General features: G+C 48.4%; 1 protein-coding gene across 4 annotated transcripts in view; it reads right to left on the bottom strand.

Moving 5' to 3' along the window:
* SETDB1 (SET domain bifurcated histone lysine methyltransferase 1) overlaps positions 1-19852 on the bottom strand; it is a 162301-nt gene that overhangs the window by 119719 nt on the left and 22730 nt on the right. For all 4 annotated transcript variants that reach the window (XM_069218530.1, XM_069218528.1, XM_069218529.1 and 1 more), the window contains exon 7: positions 28-229. In XM_069218530.1, coding sequence (XP_069074631.1) covers positions 28-229 — 202 coding nt within the window. The remainder of the gene's footprint in view (positions 1-27; positions 230-19852) is intronic.

Here is a 19852-nt window from a genome sequence, read left to right as displayed (position 1 = left end):
GGGAGCATGGGCGCAAGTTTCCAATACCTCATTTTATTTTTGATGCTTGGTGGCTCAGCCACCACACCAGCATAGAGCCACATTTGATTTCCATCTTTGTACTTGGCTACGACTCGGCTACCTACAAAGAGCTTCTCAGGAAAGGGGTGATAGTCATAGGCGATGTGATTCCCAGACAGGAGGCTTTTCCCTTTGTTGTCAAATTTCACTTTGTATTTCTTGCCAGCACCTGAAAAAGAAAGGCACAGAACAGTGATTAACCCTGATCAGATAGACATAGATCTCAAAGTTTATCCTTTAAAACTGGCTATATAAGGGAAGAAATTAAAATGGCTGTTTATTTGTGGTTCAAAAACTTGTATTTCACAAGTTTCACAGTCAGTAGATAAGGTCTCCTGTTGGATAAAAGGTTTGTGCTGCAATCATCAAAATGTAAACCAGTAATCTGCATGTAGTGCTCAAAGGCTTGTGAAACTTAGAAATGAAAAATGTAGACAATCTTCATTAGAAAGCTGGTGGTTAAACTGAAACTACAAAACGACCAAAGGAAATACTGTTACTTAACAGCAGCATATTTTCCTATAGTGGTTCTGCGTCCAATTCTCACCTTTTCCATTGGAAACTGGGACTAATGTGCAGAGATCCACTTATGGCTGGTTTTACTATACAGTAGTTCAATTTTTCACCAGTTATGCCTTCCCAACTTTCTGCAATTATCTATTATGTTACGCTTATTTTTAGAGCGCACTCATGGCGCTAGGGTAACAGAAGCGTTGCATGCAGCATATTATTTAGTCATAGGCTAGTCTAAAAAGCCACAAGAGTTTCCTAAATATGGAATAACAAGGGGCAAACCTGATATCAGATAGGATGGTGATCCAGATGCCGGGGGCAAGTACCGAGAGTCTCCAGTAGTGACTTTTGCATGAACAATACCATGAGTGCAAGCACAACCTGCATGAAACTCATGATTTCAACATGGACACAAACACTGTTTGCACAAGACTTGAATTTAGAGCAGCACTGGTAATGAGGGCAATAGCTGTAGGATGTTGGCCCTTTATGTGGTATGCTAATAACGTTTAAAGGGTCCAGGGTTTCCCCGGAAAGTGGACAGGGGTTGCTATGCAAACCTTAAGTGCTCTACTAAGGGGCAGTGTGTTCGAGCAGCCTTAGGCTTAACACCGAGGGGTGTAAGACATCTACAAATACACACAATAGTTAAGGAGACACACAACTCAAGAATGAGATCCACACCAATTTCTAAAAATAGCATGTATATTTATATATGTTTAGGCATCAGAGGAAAATTGTTCCGGTAAGTAAGTTTTTGAATAGGAATTATTTTCTCTTAAAGTGGAAATGTGCAATTGCTTAGTTCTGCAATGGTATCCTATGGGAGAAAAAACAAGTTCAGCAAGCATGTACGGTACAGCGACTTACAAGAAAAATCTCCTGAGGTTAAGGTAAGTACTGGGCAAGGTCCAAGGCAGCACCCACAGTACACTCTCAGCGGCAGGGGGTCAGCAGGGTGCAGAGTGCAAAACAGCCCAATGTGTTCCTATGGAGATCAGTCACTGCAGAAAGAGGCAGCAGGCTCTGGCCAAGAGGCCAGTAGGACTGAACCAACAGCAGGGCTCGGGCCCAACAATGCCTGGGCACAGGTAGGCACCTTTAGTCCTCTTTGCCACAGCTCAGGGGCGATGGGTGCAGAGGTGTCCTTAGGCATCGGGTTTTCTGGACCCAAACATTCATGGTGGGGGGTTGGGGTGGGAGGGGTTGGATGCAGAGGCTGCAGGGGTTGTCATGGAGTCCAGGCAAGGAGAAATCACGGTGGAATCGGACTCTGGAGGGCTGGGGAACCTTGTTGGCAATGGTGGTCCACTTCAACTCGGCTCAGAGACAGCAGGTGCAGTTGTGAATTTAGGTGTCGGGTTTCTGAGGTTGTAGGAAGTTGGCTCTGTATGTGCTATTTCAAAGTAAGGAATAGCATGCACAGAGTCCAAGGGTTCCCCTTAGAGGTAAAATAGTGGTAAAAATAGATAATACTAATGCTCTATTTTGTGGTAGTGTGGTCGAGCAGTAGGCTTACCCAAGGAGTAGTGTTAAGCATTTGTTGTACATACACATAGACAATAAATGAGGTACACACACTCAGAGACAAATCCAGCCAATAGGTTTTTATATAGAAAAATATCTTTTCTTAGTTTATTTTAAGAACCACAGGTTCAAATTCTACATGTAATATCTCATTCGAAAGGTATTGCAGGTAAGTACTTTAGGAACTTCAAATCATCAAAATTGCATGTATACTTTTCAAGTTATTCACAAATAGCTGTTTTAAAAGTGGACACTTAGTGCAATTTTCACAGTTCCTAGGGGAGGTAAGTATTTGTTAGTTTTACCAGGTAAGTAGGGCACTTACAGGGCTTAGTTCTTGGTCCAAGGTAGCCCACCGTTGGGGGTTCAGAGCAACCCCAAAGTCACCACACCAGCAGCTCAGGGCCGGTCAGGTGCAGAGTTCAAAGTGGTGCCCAAAACACATAGGCTAGAATGGAGAGAAGGGGGTGCCCCGGTTCCGGTCTGCTTGCAGGTGAGTACCCGCGTCTTCGGAGGGCAGACCAGGGGGGTTTTGTAGGGCACCGGGGGGGACACAAGTCCACACAGAAATTTCACCCTCAGCAGCGCGGGGGCGGCCGGGTGCAGTGTAGAAACAAGCGTCGGGTTTGTAATGGAAGTCAATGGGAGATCTAGGGATCTCTTCAGCGCTGCAGGCAGGCAAGGGGGGGGTTCCTCGGGGAAACCTCCACTTGGGCAAGGGAGAGGGACTCCTGGGGGTCACTCCTCCAGTGAAAGTCCGGTCCTTCAGGTCCTGGGGGCTGCGGGTGCAGGGTCTCTCCCAGGTGTCGGGACTTTGGTTTCAAAGAGTCGCGGTCAGGGGAAGCCTCGGGATTCCCTCTGCAGGCGGCGCTGTGGGGGCTCAGGGGGGACAGGTTTTTGTACTCACAGTCTTAGAGTAGTCCTGGGGTCCCTCCTGAGGTGTTGGATCGCCACCAACCGAGTCGGGGTCGCCGGGTGCAGTGTTGCAAGTCTCACGCCTTTTGCGGGGAGCTTGCAGGGTTCTTTAAAGCTGCTGGAAACAAAGTTGCAGCTTTTCTTTGGAGCAGGTCCGCTGTCCTCAGGAGTTTCTTGTCTTTTCGAAGCAGGGGCAGTCCTCAGAGGATGTCGAGGTCGCTGGTCCCTGTGGAAGGCGTCGCTGGAGCAGGATCTTTGGAAGGCAGGAGACAGGCCGGTGAGTTTCTGGAGCCAAGGCAGTTGTCGTCTTCTGGTCTTCCTCTGCAGGGGTTTTTCAGCTAGGCAGTCCTTCTTCTTGTAGTTGCAGGAATCTAATTTTCTAGGGTTCAGGGTAGCCCTTAAATACAAAATTTAAGGGCGTGTTTAGGTCTGGGGGGTTAGTAGCCAATGGCTACTAGCCCTGAGGGTGGGTACACCCTCTTTGTGCCCCCTCCCAAGGGGAGGGGGTCACAATCCTAACCCTATTGGGGGAATCCTCCATCTGCAAGATGGAGGATTTCTAAAAGTCAGAGTCACCTCAGCTCAGGACACCTTAGGGGCTGTCCTGACTGGCCAGTGACTCCTCCTTGTTGCTTTCTTTGTTCCCTCCAGCCTTGCCGCCAAAAGTGGGGGCCGTGGCCGGAGGGGGCGGGCAACTCCACTAAGCTGGAGTGCCCTGCTGGGCTGTGACAAAGGGGTGAGCCTTTGAGGCTCACCGCCAGGTGTTACAGCTCCTGCCTGGGGGAGGTGTTAGCATCTCCACCCAGTGCAGGCTTTGTTACTGGCCTCAGAGTGACAAAGGCACTCTCCCCATGGGGCCAGCAACATGTCTCTAGTGTGGCAGGCTGCTGGAACCAGTCAGCCTACACAGATAGTCGGATAGGTTTCAGGGGGCACCTCTAAGGTGCCCTCTGGGGTGTATTTTACAATAAAATGTACACTGGCATCAGTGTGCATTTATTGTGCTGAGAAGTTTGATACCAAACTTCCCAGTTTTCAGTGTAGCCATTATGGTGCTGTGGAGTTCGTGTTTGACAGACTCCCAGACCATATACTCTTATGGCTACCCTGCACTTACAATGTCTAAGGTTTTGTTTAGACACTGTAGGGGTACCATGCTCATGCACTGGTACCCTCACCTATGGTATAGTGCACCCTGCCTTAGGGCTGTAAGGCCTGCTAGAGGGGTGTCTTACCTATACTGCATAGGCAGTGAGAGGCTGGCATGGCACCCTGAGGGGAGTGCCATGTCGACTTACTCGTTTTGTCCTCACTAGCACACACAAGCTGGCAAGCAGTGTGTCTGTGCTGAGTGAGAGGTCTCCAGGGTGGCATAAGACATGCTGCAGCCCTTAGAGACCTTCCTTGGTATCAGGGCCCTTGGTACTAGAAGTACCAGTTACAAGGGACTTATCTGGATGCCAGGGTCTGCCAATTGTGGATACAAAAGTACAGGTTAGGGAAAGAACACTGGTGCTGGGGCCTGGTTAGCAGGCCTCAGCACACTTTCAATTGTAAACATAGCATCAGCAAAGGCAAAAAGTCAGGGGGTAACCATGCCAAGGAGGCATTTCCTTACACAACCCCCCCCCAAACGAAAGAGGATGAGACTAACCTTTCCCAAGAGAGTCTTCATTTTCTAAGTGGAAGAACCTGGAAAGGCCATCTGCATTGGCATGGGCAGTCCCAGGTCGGTGTTCCACTATAAAGTCCATTCCCTGTAGGGAGATGGACCACCTCAACAGTTTAGGATTTTCACCTTTCATTTGCATCAGCCATTTGAGAGGTCTGTGGTCAGTTTGAACTAGGAAGTGAGTCCCAAAGAGGTATGGTCTCAGCTTCTTCAGGGACCAAACCACAGCAAAGGCCTCCCTCTCAATGGCACTCCAACGCTGCTCCCTGGGGAGTAACCTCCTGCTAATGAAAGCAACAGGCTGGTCAAGGCCATCATCATTTGTTTGGGACAAAACTGCCCCTATCCCATGTTCAGAGGCATCAGTCTGCACAATGAACTGCTTAGAATAATCTGGAGCTTTGAGAACTGGTGCTGAGCACATTGCTTGTTTCAGGGTGTCAAAGGCCTGTTGGCAGTCCACAGTCCAGTTCACTTTCTTGGGCATTTTCTTGGAGGTGAGCTCAGTGAGGGCTGTCACAATGGATCCATATCCCTTCACAAACCTCCTGTAGTACCCAGTCAAGCCAAGGAATGCCCTGACTTGAGTCTGGGTTTTTGGAGCTACCCAGTCCAGAATGGTCTGGATCTTGGGTTGGAGTGGCTGAACTTGGCCTCCACCTACAAGGTGGCCCAAGTAAACCACAGTTCCCTGCCCTATCTGGCATTTGGATGCCTTGATAGAGAGGCCTGCAGATTGCAGAGCCTTCAAAACCTTCTTCAGGTGGACCAGGTGATCCTGCCAGGTGGAGCTAAAGACAGCAATATCATCCAGATAAGCTGTGCTAAAGGACTCCAAGCCAGCAAGGACTTGATTCACCAACCTTTGGAAGGTGGCAGGGGCATTCTTTAAACCAAAGGGCATAACAGTAAACTGATAATGCCCATCAGGTGTGGAGAATGCTGTCTTTTCTTTTGCTCCAGGTGCCATTTTTATTTGCCAGTACCCTGCTGTCAAGTCAAAGGTACTTAGAAATTTGGCAGCACCTAACTTATCAATGAGCTCATCAGCTCTTGGAATTGGATGGGCATCTGTCTTGGTGACAGAGTTGAGCCCTCTGTAGTCCACACAAAACCTCATCTCTTTCTTTCCATCTTTGGTGTGAGGTTTGGGGACTAAGACCACTGGGCTAGCCCAGGGGCTGTCAGAGCGCTCAATTACTCCCAATTCCAGCATCTTGTGGACTTCCATCTTGATGCTTTCCTTAACATGGTCAGACTGTCTGAAGATTTTGTTCTTGACAGGCATGCTGTCTCCTGTGTCCACATCATGGGTACACAGGTGTGTCTGACCAGGGGTTAGGGAGAAAAGCTCAGGAAACTGTTGTAGGACTCTCCTACAATCAGCCTGCTGTTGGCCAGAGAGGGTGTCTGAGTAGATCACTCCATCTACTGTGCCATCTTTTGGGTCTGATGACAGAAGATCAGGGAGAGGTTCACTCTCTGCCTCCTGATCCTCATCTGTTACCATTAACAGATTCACATCAGCCCTGTCATGGAAGAGCTTAAGGCGGTTCACATGGATCACCCTCTTGGGGCTCCTGCTTGTGCCCAGGTCCACCAGGTAGGTGACCTGACTCTTCCTCTCTAGCACTGGGTAAGGGCCACTCCATTTGTCCTGGAGTGCCCTGGGAGCCACAGGCTCCAGAACCCAGACTTTCTGCCCTGGTTGGAACTCAACCAGTGCAGCCTTTTGGTCATACCAAAACTTCTGGAGTTGTTGGCTGGCCTCAAGGTTTTTGGTTGCCTTTTCCATGTACTCTGCCATTCTAGAGCGAAGGCCAAGTACATAGTCCACTATGTCCTGTTTAGGCTCATGGAGAGGTCTCTCCCAGCCTTCTTTAACAAGGGCAAGTGGTCCCCTTACAGGATGACCAAACAGAAGTTCAAAGGGTGAGAACCCTACTCCCTTCTGTGGTACCTCCCTGTAAGCGAAAAGCAGACATGGCAGGAGGACATCCCATCTCCTTTTGAGTTTTTCTGGGAGCCCCATGATCATGCCCTTTAATGTCTTGTTGAATCTCTCAACTAAGCCATTAGTTTGTGGATGGTAAGGTGTAGTGAATTTATAAGTCACTCCACACTCATTCCACATGTGCTTTAGGTATGCTGACATGAAGTTGGTACCTCTGTCAGACACCACCTCCTTAGGGAAACCCACTCTGGTAAAGATACCAATGAGGGCCTTGGCTACTGCAGGGGCAGTAGTCGACCTAAGGGGAATAGCTTCAGGATACCTGGTAGCATGATCCACTACTACCAGGATATACATATTTCCTGAGGCTGTGGGAGGTTCCAGTGGACCAACTATGTCCACACCCACTCTTTCAAAGGGCACCCCTACCACAGGAAGTGGAATGAGGGGGGCCTTTGGATGCCCACCTGTCTTACCACTGGCTTGACAGGTGGGGCAGGAGAGGCAAAACTCCTTAACCATGTTGGACATATTGGGCCAGTAGAAGTGGTTGACTAACCTCTCCCACGTCTTGGTTTGTCCCAAATGTCCAGCAAGGGGAATGTCATGGGCCAATGTTAGGATGAACTCTCTGAACAGCTGAGGCACTACCACTCTCCTAGTGGCACCAGGTTTGGGGTCTCTGGCCTCAGTGTACAGGAGCCCATCTTCCCAATAGACCCTATGTGTTCCATTTTTCTTGCCTTTGGACTCTTCAGCAGCTTGCTGCCTAAGGCCTTCAAGAGAGGGACAGGTTTCTTGTCCCTTACACAGCTCCTCCCTTGAGGGTCCCCCTGGGCCTAAGAGCTCAACCTGATAAGGTTCAAGCTCCAAAGGCTCAGTTCCCTCAGAGGGCAGAACTTCTTCCTGAGAAGAGAGGTTCCCTTTCTTTTGCTGTGTTGCAGTTGGTTTCCCAACTGACTTTCCTGTTCTCTTGGTAGGCTGGGCCATTTTTCCAGACTCCAGCTCTACTTTTTCACCCTGTGCCTTGCACTGTGCTCTTGTTTTCACACACACCAGTTCAGGGATACCCAGCATTGCTGCATGGGTTTTTAGCTCTACCTCAGCCCATGCTGAGGACTCCAGGTCATTTCCAAGCAGACAGTCCACTGGGATATTTGAGGAGACCACCACCTGCTTCAGGCCATTGACCCCTCCCCATTCTAAAGTAACCATTGCCATGGGATGTACTTTTCTCTGATTGTCAGCGTTGGTGACTGTGTAAGTTTTTCCAGTCAGGTATTGGCCAGGGGAAACCAGTTTCTCTGTCACCATGGTGACACTGGCACCTGTATCCCTCAGGCCCTCTATTCTAGTCCCATTAATTAAGAGTTGCTGTCTGTATTTTTGCATGTTAGGCGGCCAGACAGCTAGTGTGGCTAAATCCACCCCACCCTCAGAAACTAGAGTAGCTTCAGTGTGGACCCTGATTTGCTCTGGGCACACTGTTGATCCCACTTGGAGACTAGCCATACCAGTGTTACCTGGATGGGAGTTTGGAGTGGAACCTTTCTTGGGACAGGCCTTGTCTCCAGTTTGGTGTCCATGCTGTTTACAGCTATGACACCAGGCCTTTTTGGGATCAAAGTTTTTACCCTTGTACCCATTGTTTTGTGAAGAGGCTCTGGGCCCACCCTCCTGTGCAGGTTTTTGGGGGCCTGTAGAAGACTCTTTACTATTTTTAGTTTTGGTTGTCTCATCACCCTTCTGCTGGGGAGTCTTTGTGACCCCTTTCTTTTGGTCACCCCCTGTTGAAGTCTTGGACACCCTTGTCTTGACCCAATGGTCCGCCTTCTTTCCCAATTCTTGGGGAGAAATTGGTCCTAGGTCTACCAGATGCTGATGCAGTTTATCATTGAAACAATTACTTAACAGGTGTTCTTTCACAAATAAATTGTACAGCCCATCATAATTACTTACACCACTGCCTTGAATCCAACCATCTAGTGTTTTCACTGAGTAGTCAACAAAGTCAACCCAGGTCTGGCTCGAGGATTTTTGAGCCCCCCTGAACCTAATCCTGTACTCCTCAGTGGAGAATCCAAAGCCCTCAATCAGGGTACCCTTCATGAGGTCATAAGATTCTGCATCTTGTCCAGAGAGTGTGAGGAGTCTATCCCTACACTTTCCTGTGAACATTTCCCAAAGGAGAGCACCCCAGTGAGATCTGTTCACTTTTCTGGTTACACAAGCCCTCTCAAAAGCTGTGAACCATTTGGTGATGTCATCACCATCTTCATATTTAGTTACAATCCCTTTGGGGATTTTCAACATGTCAGGAGAATCTCTGACCCTATTTATGTTGCTGCCACCATTGATGGGTCCTAGGCCCATCTCTTGTCTTTCCCTCTCTATGGCTAGGATCTGTCTTTCCAAAGCCAATCTTTTGGCCATCCTGGCTAACTGGATGTCCTCTTCACTGGGGTTATCCTCAGTGATTTCAGAGTTGTTGGTCCCTCCTGTGAGGGAACCAGCATCTCTGACTATTATTTGTGGAGTCAGGGCTTGAGAAGCCCTGCTCTCCATAAGTAGGACTGGAGGGGGGGAATTTCCCTCCAAGTCACTATCTTCATCCTCTGAGTTGCCATCCTCAGAGGGGTTGGCCTTTTCAAACTCTGCCAAAAGCTCCTGGAGCTGTACTTTGGTAGGTTTGGGGCCCATTGCTATTTTCTTTAGTTTACAGAGTGACCTTAGCTCTCTCATCTGTAGATGGAGGTAAGGTGTGGTGTCGAGTTCCACCACATTCACATCTGTGCTAGACATTATGCTTCTAAAAGTTGGAATACTTTTTAAGAAACTAAAACTGGTTCTAGAATCTAATTCAAACTTTTACCAAACTTTTAAACTCTAAAAGAAATGCTAAACAGGATCTAACACAAGGCCCTAGCAGGTCTTTTAAGAATTTAGAAAACTTTTCAAATTGCAAAAATCAATTTCTAATGACAATTTTGGAATTTGTCGTGTGATCAGGTATTGGCTGAGTAGTCCAGCAAATGCAAAGTCTTGTACCCCACCGCTGATCCACCAATGTAGGAAGTTGGCTCTGTATGTGCTATTTCAAAGTAAGGAATAGCATGCACAGAGTCCAAGGGTTCCCCTTAGAGGTAAAATAGTGGTAAAAATAGATAATACTAATGCTCTATTTTGTGGTAGTGTGGTCGAGCAGTAGGCTTACCCAAGGAGTAGTGTTAAGCATTTGTTGTACATACACATAGACAATAAATGAGGTACACACACTCAGAGACAAATCCAGCCAATAGGTTTTTATATAGAAAAATATCTTTTCTTAGTTTATTTTAAGAACCACAGGTTCAAATTCTACATGTAATATCTCATTCGAAAGGTATTGCAGGTAAGTACTTTAGGAACTTCAAATCATCAAAATTGCATGTATACTTTTCAAGTTATTCACAAATAGCTGTTTTAAAAGTGGACACTTAGTGCAATTTTCACAGTTCCTAGGGGAGGTAAGTATTTGTTAGTTTTACCAGGTAAGTAGGGCACTTACAGGGCTTAGTTCTTGGTCCAAGGTAGCCCACCGTTGGGGGTTCAGAGCAACCCCAAAGTCACCACACCAGCAGCTCAGGGCCGGTCAGGTGCAGAGTTCAAAGTGGTGCCCAAAACACATAGGCTAGAATGGAGAGAAGGGGGTGCCCCGGTTCCGGTCTGCTTGCAGGTGAGTACCCGCGTCTTCGGAGGGCAGACCAGGGGGGTTTTGTAGGGCACCGGGGGGGACACAAGTCCACACAGAAATTTCACCCTCAGCAGCGCGGGGGCGGCCGGGTGCAGTGTAGAAACAAGCGTCGGGTTTGTAATGGAAGTCAATGGGAGATCTAGGGATCTCTTCAGCGCTGCAGGCAGGCAAGGGGGGGGTTCCTCGGGGAAACCTCCACTTGGGCAAGGGAGAGGGACTCCTGGGGGTCACTCCTCCAGTGAAAGTCCGGTCCTTCAGGTCCTGGGGGCTGCGGGTGCAGGGTCTCTCCCAGGTGTCGGGACTTTGGTTTCAAAGAGTCGCGGTCAGGGGAAGCCTCGGGATTCCCTCTGCAGGCGGCGCTGTGGGGGCTCAGGGGGGACAGGTTTTTGTACTCACAGTCTTAGAGTAGTCCTGGGGTCCCTCCTGAGGTGTTGGATCGCCACCAACCGAGTCGGGGTCGCCGGGTGCAGTGTTGCAAGTCTCACGCCTTTTGCGGGGAGCTTGCAGGGTTCTTTAAAGCTGCTGGAAACAAAGTTGCAGCTTTTCTTTGGAGCAGGTCCGCTGTCCTCGGGAGTTTCTTGTCTTTTCGAAGCAGGGGCAGTCCTCAGAGGATGTCGAGGTCGCTGGTCCCTGTGGAAGGCGTCGCTGGAGCAGGATCTTTGGAAGGCAGGAGACAGGCCGGTGAGTTTCTGGAGCCAAGGCAGTTGTCGTCTTCTGGTCTTCCTCTGCAGGGGTTTTTCAGCTAGGCAGTCCTTCTTCTTGTAGTTGCAGGAATCTAATTTTCTAGGGTTCAGGGTAGCCCTTAAATACAAAATTTAAGGGCGTGTTTAGGTCTGGGGGGTTAGTAGCCAATGGCTACTAGCCCTGAGGGTGGGTACACCCTCTTTGTGCCCCCTCCCAAGGGGAGGGGGTCACAATCCTAACCCTATTGGGGGAATCCTCCATCTGCAAGATGGAGGATTTCTAAAAGTCAGAGTCACCTCAGCTCAGGACACCTTAGGGGCTGTCCTGACTGGCCAGTGACTCCTCCTTGTTGCTTTCTTTGTTCCCTCCAGCCTTGCCGCCAAAAGTGGGGGCCGTGGCCGGAGGGGGCGGGCAACTCCACTAAGCTGGAGTGCCCTGCTGGGCTGTGACAAAGGGGTGAGCCTTTGAGGCTCACCGCCAGGTGTTACAGCTCCTGCCTGGGGGAGGTGTTAGCATCTCCACCCAGTGCAGGCTTTGTTACTGGCCTCAGAGTGACAAAGGCACTCTCCCCATGGGGCCAGCAACATGTCTCTAGTGTGGCAGGCTGCTGGAACCAGTCAGCCTACACAGATAGTCGGATAGGTTTCAGGGGGCACCTCTAAGGTGCCCTCTGGGGTGTATTTTACAATAAAATGTACACTGGCATCAGTGTGCATTTATTGTGCTGAGAAGTTTGATACCAAACTTCCCAGTTTTCAGTGTAGCCATTATGGTGCTGTGGAGTTCGTGTTTGACAGACTCCCAGACCATATACTCTTATGGCTACCCTGCACTTACAATGTCTAAGGTTTTGTTTAGACACTGTAGGGGTACCATGCTCATGCACTGGTACCCTCACCTATGGTATAGTGCACCCTGCCTTAGGGCTGTAAGGCCTGCTAGAGGGGTGTCTTACCTATACTGCATAGGCAGTGAGAGGCTGGCATGGCACCCTGAGGGGAGTGCCATGTCGACTTACTCGTTTTGTCCTCACTAGCACACACAAGCTGGCAAGCAGTGTGTCTGTGCTGAGTGAGAGGTCTCCAGGGTGGCATAAGACATGCTGCAGCCCTTAGAGACCTTCCTTGGTATCAGGGCCCTTGGTACTAGAAGTACCAGTTACAAGGGACTTATCTGGATGCCAGGGTCTGCCAATTGTGGATACAAAAGTACAGGTTAGGGAAAGAACACTGGTGCTGGGGCCTGGTTAGCAGGCCTCAGCACACTTTCAATTGTAAACATAGCATCAGCAAAGGCAAAAAGTCAGGGGGTAACCATGCCAAGGAGGCATTTCCTTACAGAGGTTCCTGAGGCTTCTGAGTCCCTTTCTTTTGGAGTTGCTGGAGAATAGGTCCGCTGATCACAGGAGGCCTCAAGTCTTTTTCGAAGACAGGCAGCCCTCCCGGGATTCTGGAGTTACAGCTGCATAATGAGTCCATTTTTGGTGCAGATTTTGACGATGGATGCAGAAAGGCCTGTGGGGTTGGTACCAGGTTAGCTGCTTCTTTTCTCTTCATCTGTGGCTCTGCTTTGTCCTTGGTCTTCTTAGGTCGTCAGTGTAGGAAGTTGGCTCTGTATGTGCTATTTCAAAGTAAGGAATAGCATGCACAGAGTCCAAGGGTTCCCCTTAGAGGTAAGATAGTGGCAAAAAGAGATAATACTAATGCTCTATTTTGTGGTAGTGTGGTCGAGCAGTAGGCTTATCAAAGGAGTAGTGTTAAGCATTTGTTGTACATACACACAGGCAATAAATGAGGAACACACACTCAGAGACAAATCCAGGCCAATAGGTTTTGTTATAGAAAAATATCTTTTCTTAGTTTATTTTAAGAACCACAGGTTCAAATTCTACATGTAATATCTCATTTGAAAGGTATTGCAGGTAAGTACTTTAGGAACTTTGAATCATTACATTAGCATGTATACTTTTTACATAAAACACAATAAGCTGTTTTAAAAGTGGACACTTAGTGCAATTTTCACAGTTCCTGGGGGAGGTAAAGTTTTGTTAGGTTTCACAGGTAAGTCACTTACAGGTTTCAGTTCTTGGTCCAAGGTAGCCCACCGTTGGGGGTTCAGAGCAACCCCAAAGTCACCACACCAGCAGCTCAGGGCCGGTCAGGTGCAGAGGTCAAAGAGGTGCCCAAAACACATAGGCTTCAATGGAGAGAAGGGGGTGCCCCGGTTCCAGTCTGCCAGCAGGTAAGTACCCGTGTCTTCGGAGGGCAGACCAGGGGGGTTTTGTAGGGCACCGGGGGGGACACAAGTCAGCACAAAAAGTACACCCTCAGCAGCGCGGGGGCAGCCGGGTGCAGTGTGTAAACATGCGTCGGGTTTTCAATGGTTTTCAATGAGAGATCAAGGGATCTCTTCAGCGTCGCAGGCAGGCAAGGGGGGGGCTCCTCGGGGTAGCCACCACCTGGGCAAGGGAGAGGGCCTCCTGGGGGTCACTCCTGCACAGGAGTTCCGTTCCTTTAGGTGCTGGGGGCTGCGGGTGCAGGGTCTTTTCCAGCCGTCGGGAAATGGAGTTCAGGCAGTCGCGGTCAGGGGGAGCCTGGGGATTCCCTCTGCAGGCGTCGCTGTGGGGGCTCAGGGGAGACAACTTTGGTTACTCACGGTCTCGGAGTCGCCGGAGGGTCCTCCCTGAGGTGTTGGTTCTCCACCAGTCGAGTCGGGGTCGCCGGGTGCAGTGTTGCAAGTCTCACGCTTCTTGCGGGGAGTTGCAGGGGTCTTTAAATCTGCTCCTATGAAACAAAGTTGCAGTCTTTTGGAGCTGGGCCGCTGTCCTCGGGAGTTCCTTGTTTTTCTTGAAGCAGGGCAGTCCTCTGAGGATTCAGAGGTCGCTGGTCCTTTGGAAAGCGTCGCTGGAGCAGGTTTCTTTGGAAGGCAGGAGACAGGCCGGTAGGACTGGGGCCAAAGCAGTTGGTGTCTTCTGTTCTTCCTCTGCAGGGGTTTTTCAGCTCAGCAGTCTTCTTCTTCTTGTAAGTTTCAGGAATCTAAATTCTTAGGTTCAGGGGAGCCCTTAAATACTGAATTTAAGGGCGTGTTTAGGTCTGGGGGGTTAGTAGCCAATGGCTACTAGCCCGGAGGGTGGGTACACCCTCTTTGTGCCTCCTCCCAAGGGGAGGGGGTCACATCCCTAATCCTATTGGGGAATCCTCCATCTGCAAGATGGAGGATTTCTAAAAGTTAGAGTCACTTCAGCTCAGGACACCTTAGGGGCTGTCCTGACTGGCCAGTGACTCCTCCTTGTTTTTCTCATTATTTTCTCCGGCCTTGCCACCAAAAGTGGGGGCCGTGGCCGGAGGGGGCGGGCAACTCCACTAGCTGGAGTGTCCTGCGGTGCTGGAACAAAGGGGTGAGCCTTTGAGGCTCACCGCCAGGTGTTACAGCTCCTGCCTGGGGGAGGTGTTAGCATCTCCACCCAGTGCAGGCTTTGTTACTGGCCTCAGAGTGACAAAGGCACTCTCCCCATGGGGCCAGCAACATGTCTCGGTTGTGGCAGGCTGCTGGAACAAGTCAGCCTACACAAATAGTCGGTTAAGGTTTCAGGGGGCAACTCTAAGGTGCCCTCTGGGGTGTATTTTACAATAAAATGTACACTGGCATCAGTGTGCATTTATTGTGCTGAGAAGTTTGATACCAAACTTCCCAGTTTTCAGTGTAGCCATTATGGTGCTGTGGAGTCCGTGTTTGACAGACTCCCAGACCATATACTCTTATGGCTACCCTGCACTTACAATGTCTAAGGTTTGGCTTAGACACTGTAGTGGCACAGTGCTCATGCACTGGTGCCCTCACCTATGGTATAGTGAACCCTGCCTTAGGGCTGTAAGGCCTACTAGAGGGGTGACTTATCTATACTGCATAGGCAGTGTGAGGTTGGCATGGCACCCTGAGGGGAGTGCCATGTCGACTTACTTGTTTTGTTCTCACCAGCACACACAAGCTGGCAAGCAGTGTGTCTGTGCTGAGTGAGGGGTCCCCAGGGTGGCATAAGCTATGCTGCAGCCCTTAGAGACCTTCCCTGGCATCAGGGCCCTTGGTACCAGGGGTACCAGTTACAAGGGACTTACCTGGATGCCAGGGTGTGCCAATTGTGGATACAAAAGTACAGGTTAGGGAAAGAACACTGGTGCTGGGGCCTGGTTAGCAGGCCTCAGCACACTTTCAATTCAAAACATAGCATCAGCAAAGGCAAAAAGTCAGGGGGTAACCATGCCAAGGAGGCATTTCCTTACAGTCAGGATCTGCTTCTCTGGTGCCAGGGGCTCCGATAAATACTGAATTTAGGGGCGTTAGCGGTGTGTAGGGTAGTAGCCAATGGGCTACTGACCCTAGGGGACACTAAACCCCCTATATGACCACTTCCTGTGGGAAGTGGGCATAACCCTGCCCTAGAACTCCCAAGTATGCCATCACAAAGATGGCTACTTCTGAAAAATCGTGTCCACCTCACCTTAGGGGTGGTACTAGCCTGGAGGTGGCACACCTACACGACTAGCTCATTTTCCTGCCTGTCCATGTGCCAAATGGGCTCTGGACAGAGGGGGTGGCTTGCTCTCCTGTGAGGGAAGCCAGGTTTGCATTTCAAAGGCAGCAGCCCTTTGAAGCTTGCCGCATTAGGAAGGCTAATCAGCAGCTCACCCTGTAGGAGGGGGTGCTTGACACTCTTACCAGACAGACCTTTGTTCTGGGTCTCCTGAGAGCTGATGGCTCCCACCCCTTAGAGTCCAGAATGGTGTATTGGGTGGCAAGCTGGTAAAACCTAGTTTGTGAACACACCAGAGGCTGGTACGGTCTCAGGGGGCACCTCTAAAGTGTCCTCTGGGTGCATGTATTGATAAATCCAACACTGCCATTAGTGTAGGTTCACCAGTATGAGATGTTTGATACCAAACAGGGATGTGGAATTCCTATAGCCCCACGCCCGGGACATCTTGTTTGGGGTCAAGGGCAACAAGTTTTTATGTTTACTTTGTCCTTGGGACAAGTAGGCCCAACCCTCTGCAGCACAAACCCTTTGGCTGCCTGTTTACAGAGAGTGGAACTCTCTCTCTGCAGTTGAGGTAATGTGTTTCCAAAAGATAATGCTGTTCGAACTTGTATTTATGGTTCATTATTTGAAAGCCTTCATTATTAGGGTGAGTGCTGTAAATAAATGTTTTAAGGTCACACTTCACTACTGACGTTGGTTCCAGTACAAAACAAAAAAACATGTATACACATGTTTGAAAAGTTTAGGCTATGAGGCTAAGTATAATGCTCCCAGAATGCTCTCTGATTAGATGTAAATGAAGTGTCATTTAGTAAAATGTTTTGATGCATGCTAGTATTTCCCAAAAATATTTCTAATGGAAAATCAGTGTAACCATTTTCAACACGATTATGGGAAGCATGAAAATAAACAAAGCCAACTGATCTGACATATTTTTATAAGTCTTTTAGTTTCATCAATGCGTGTCTTGTTGCAACACTTTATTGTTGTGGGAGCTACCAGGCCCTCAACATTGTAACAAACACTGGCAAAAAAAAAAAAAAAAACGTTTTTGAACTCTAAAAGCACACGTTGCCACCAGTGGCATAACAAAGGCCCGCAGCCGCCCTCCAGGGGGCCCCTTCAGCACATCACCTGCCCTGAGTGAGTCTGGAGAGGGGGCTCCTCCATGTTAATTGCAAAGGGGCACCCTCCAGTTTCGTTACGTCACTGATTGCCACTGTAGTTCCTGACACTGAACAAAACTACTTTGTGTGCCAATATGCTCCTTGTGGAAGAGCAGAATGCGATCACTCACAGTAAAGCCAGCCGAAAGGGAGAGAAATAGAAGTTTAATAAAAACAAAATGTTTTTGTTAACACCAGACCTAATTAGGGACCAAGACCCACATGTAGGTAGCTTTTTGCATGACGCAAACAGCGACTTTCGCTGTTTGCGACTTGCAAAAAGCACATTGCGATGCACAAACCCAGTTTTGCGATTCAGTAACCTGGTTACTGAATCGCAAAACGGGTTTGCGACTCGCAATTAGGAAGGGGTGCTCCCTTCCTGTTTGCGACTCGCAGTGCAATGTAGGAATGTTTTGCGGGCGCAAACCAATCGCAGTTTGCACATATTTCAAATGGGTGCTAACACTTTCGCAAAAGGGAAGGGTTCCCCATGGGACCCCTTCCCCATTGTGAATGTCACTGTAAAAAAAAAATCAAAGCAGGCAGTGGTCCTGCGGACCACTCCTTGCTCTGAAAAAATGAAACGAAAACGTTTCATTTTTCTATTTGTAATGCATCTCGTTTTCCTTTAAGGAAAACGGGCTGCATTACAAAAAAAAATAAAACTGCTTTATTGAAAAGCAGTCACAGACATGGTGGTCTGCTGTCTCCAGCAGGCCACCATCCATGTGAGGGCCGCCATTCGCAAGGGGGTCGCAAATTGCGACCCAGCTCATGATTATTCATAAGGTGGGCATTTGCGAAGCCCTTGCGAATCACAGATGGTGTCAGGGACACCATCCTACATTCGGATTTGCGACTCGCAAATTGCGAGTCGCTCTGACTCGCAATTTGCGGGTCGCAAATCTGAACCTACCTACATGTGGCCCCAAATTCTTAAAGAAAGTCACAAAAGTGCACCCATGGTATATGTCGTACCCCTATAAAATATTTGTGAACTGTATTTTAGCATGGGTAAATATGCATGTGTAGATTTGCTCATGTGAAAATCTATTGAGCATTTGCAAGTTCATTTTCCCTCCAGCCACTTTCTTCCCAACCCTGGAAAAAGTTCTAATTCTGCCATTGTCAGGAATAAATGTCCAACCTTTCTTATTATGGGAAAATATTAGAGAGAAGCTGGTGAAAATCTTTGAAACATGCAGGTTAGTAGGTTTGCACACTCAAAGGAATTCAGGCCCTGGAACTATTGCTTACTGCTTCCGTCAGCCCCAGCATGCAGATCTGCAGAAAGGTGACAAAATAAGGAAATTGCTACAGTAGGGATTGAACCTGCTAGTATTCAAGCCCTACTGTGGTAGTAGCCCTGGCATAATCAGAGAGGCTATTATCAGAGCTCTTACATAAGGAGATTGCTGCCATAATTTGGCGCCACACTACATGGCACCAAAGGGACAAGTAGATCTTTTTACTGGACAAGTAGATTTGAGAAGCAGCCTGTCCCCTGGACAAGTAGATATTTTAATAAATTCCACACCCCTGCCAAACATGCCTATCTTCAGTGAAGCCGTCATGTAGCTGGGAAACCCATACTGACCCGCGTCCAGCACATGCATTTAAAATGGCTTCCCTAGTCACTTACTATGTCTGAGACTTGACAAAACGCATAGCAGAGGCTTAACTGCTCATGCAGATATGCCCTCACATGTAATATAATGCACCCTGCCTTAGGGAAGTAAGGCCTGCTAGATGGGTGACTTACACATATTGTATCTAGTGGTAGAGGACCTGACAAACAGGCTGCGTGCCGTGTTGTGTTTTCACTTTTGTCTGCACCAAGACATGCAGCCTGCAATGGCAGCATGTCATGTGCTTGGTGAGGGGTCCCTCAGGGTGGCACTATTCGTGCAGCAGCCCTTAGGGACCTCCTTTAGTACCCCAGGTCCTAGGTTCCAGTGGTACCGTTTACTAGGGACTTACAGAGGGTGCTAAAGGTTTTGCCAATTGGGGAAACAACTATGCTGTTTTGGGTAAGAGATCGGGCATTGGGGACCTGGTTAGCAGGAACCCAGGGCACTCTAAATCGAAATCACATCATGTACTAGGCAAAACATGGGGGGGGGGGGTAACCATGTCAAAAAGAGGCACTTTCCTACAATAGCTATTATGTCTGTTATGTAAAGCAAGAGCTACCTAACATAAGTAAATAAAGCGTATATTATACACATTCAAACACCGGCTGAAAGAAGAAAGGGCAACACAGGTATTGTGTGAGAAAGGGCCATAAAGGATTGTGGGGGAAATTATATACTAGTTTTGCTGGAGAAGTCTAGCAGCTCATAAAAAAGGGAGGAATAAGGGCAAGTCATTCCCGCAAGAATATATCATAAATAGGGACTACAATTAATGAGAAAAGTAGTACAAGGGGAATACTAGAATGCACCCCCCCCCCCCCCCCAACAATGAGCTCCAGAGAAGACTGGACAAAAATAGTAAGAGCAATCCCACTCTACATTACAAACACGAAAGACCTGTTTTCTTCTTCTAGGAGAACCCTCTGAGAGTGCATCTAGTCTGTGGGAATTTGTGATCTACGCCCATTAGCTCACATCTGGTTTTGGGCACTCACACCTGCAAAGTCAGAAAAACTGAACAAAGCACAGCCCAAAGTTATTTGCTTGACGGTTTTCAGACACCCCTGTTTAACCCCAACCCAGAATACTGGTTAATTCAGAGTGCTTGTAGCTACCCCTCCTCACAACTTTCAAGGTAATGTGTAGTCAGAGATAGTGAGACAGGTCATCACTTGCAGTGCAAAATTATTAAACTTCTTCAAGTAACTCATTCCATAAATACAGGCCTAACTATCTAATTATTTACCCATCAATTTGAGCATGAGACCACATAAGCTCAGTTGTTAAAACCCACAAGATATCCACATCGTTTCCACTTCTTAAATTTATCACAAAGAACCCATTCTTTTAAACCCTATCTTAACATTAAATGATGGTGTGTTCAGACCACCTGACCAGACTGTTACCAGCATCTGCAGGGAATGCTATTACTATTTTGCATTAAAGGAAGACTA

This window comes from Pleurodeles waltl, chromosome 12 (assembly GCF_031143425.1).
Source record: "Pleurodeles waltl isolate 20211129_DDA chromosome 12, aPleWal1.hap1.20221129, whole genome shotgun sequence".
NCBI lineage: Eukaryota > Metazoa > Chordata > Amphibia > Caudata > Salamandridae > Pleurodeles > Pleurodeles waltl.
The sequence above is the reverse complement of the archived record's forward strand: the minus strand, read 5'-3'. Positions and strand labels throughout refer to the sequence as shown.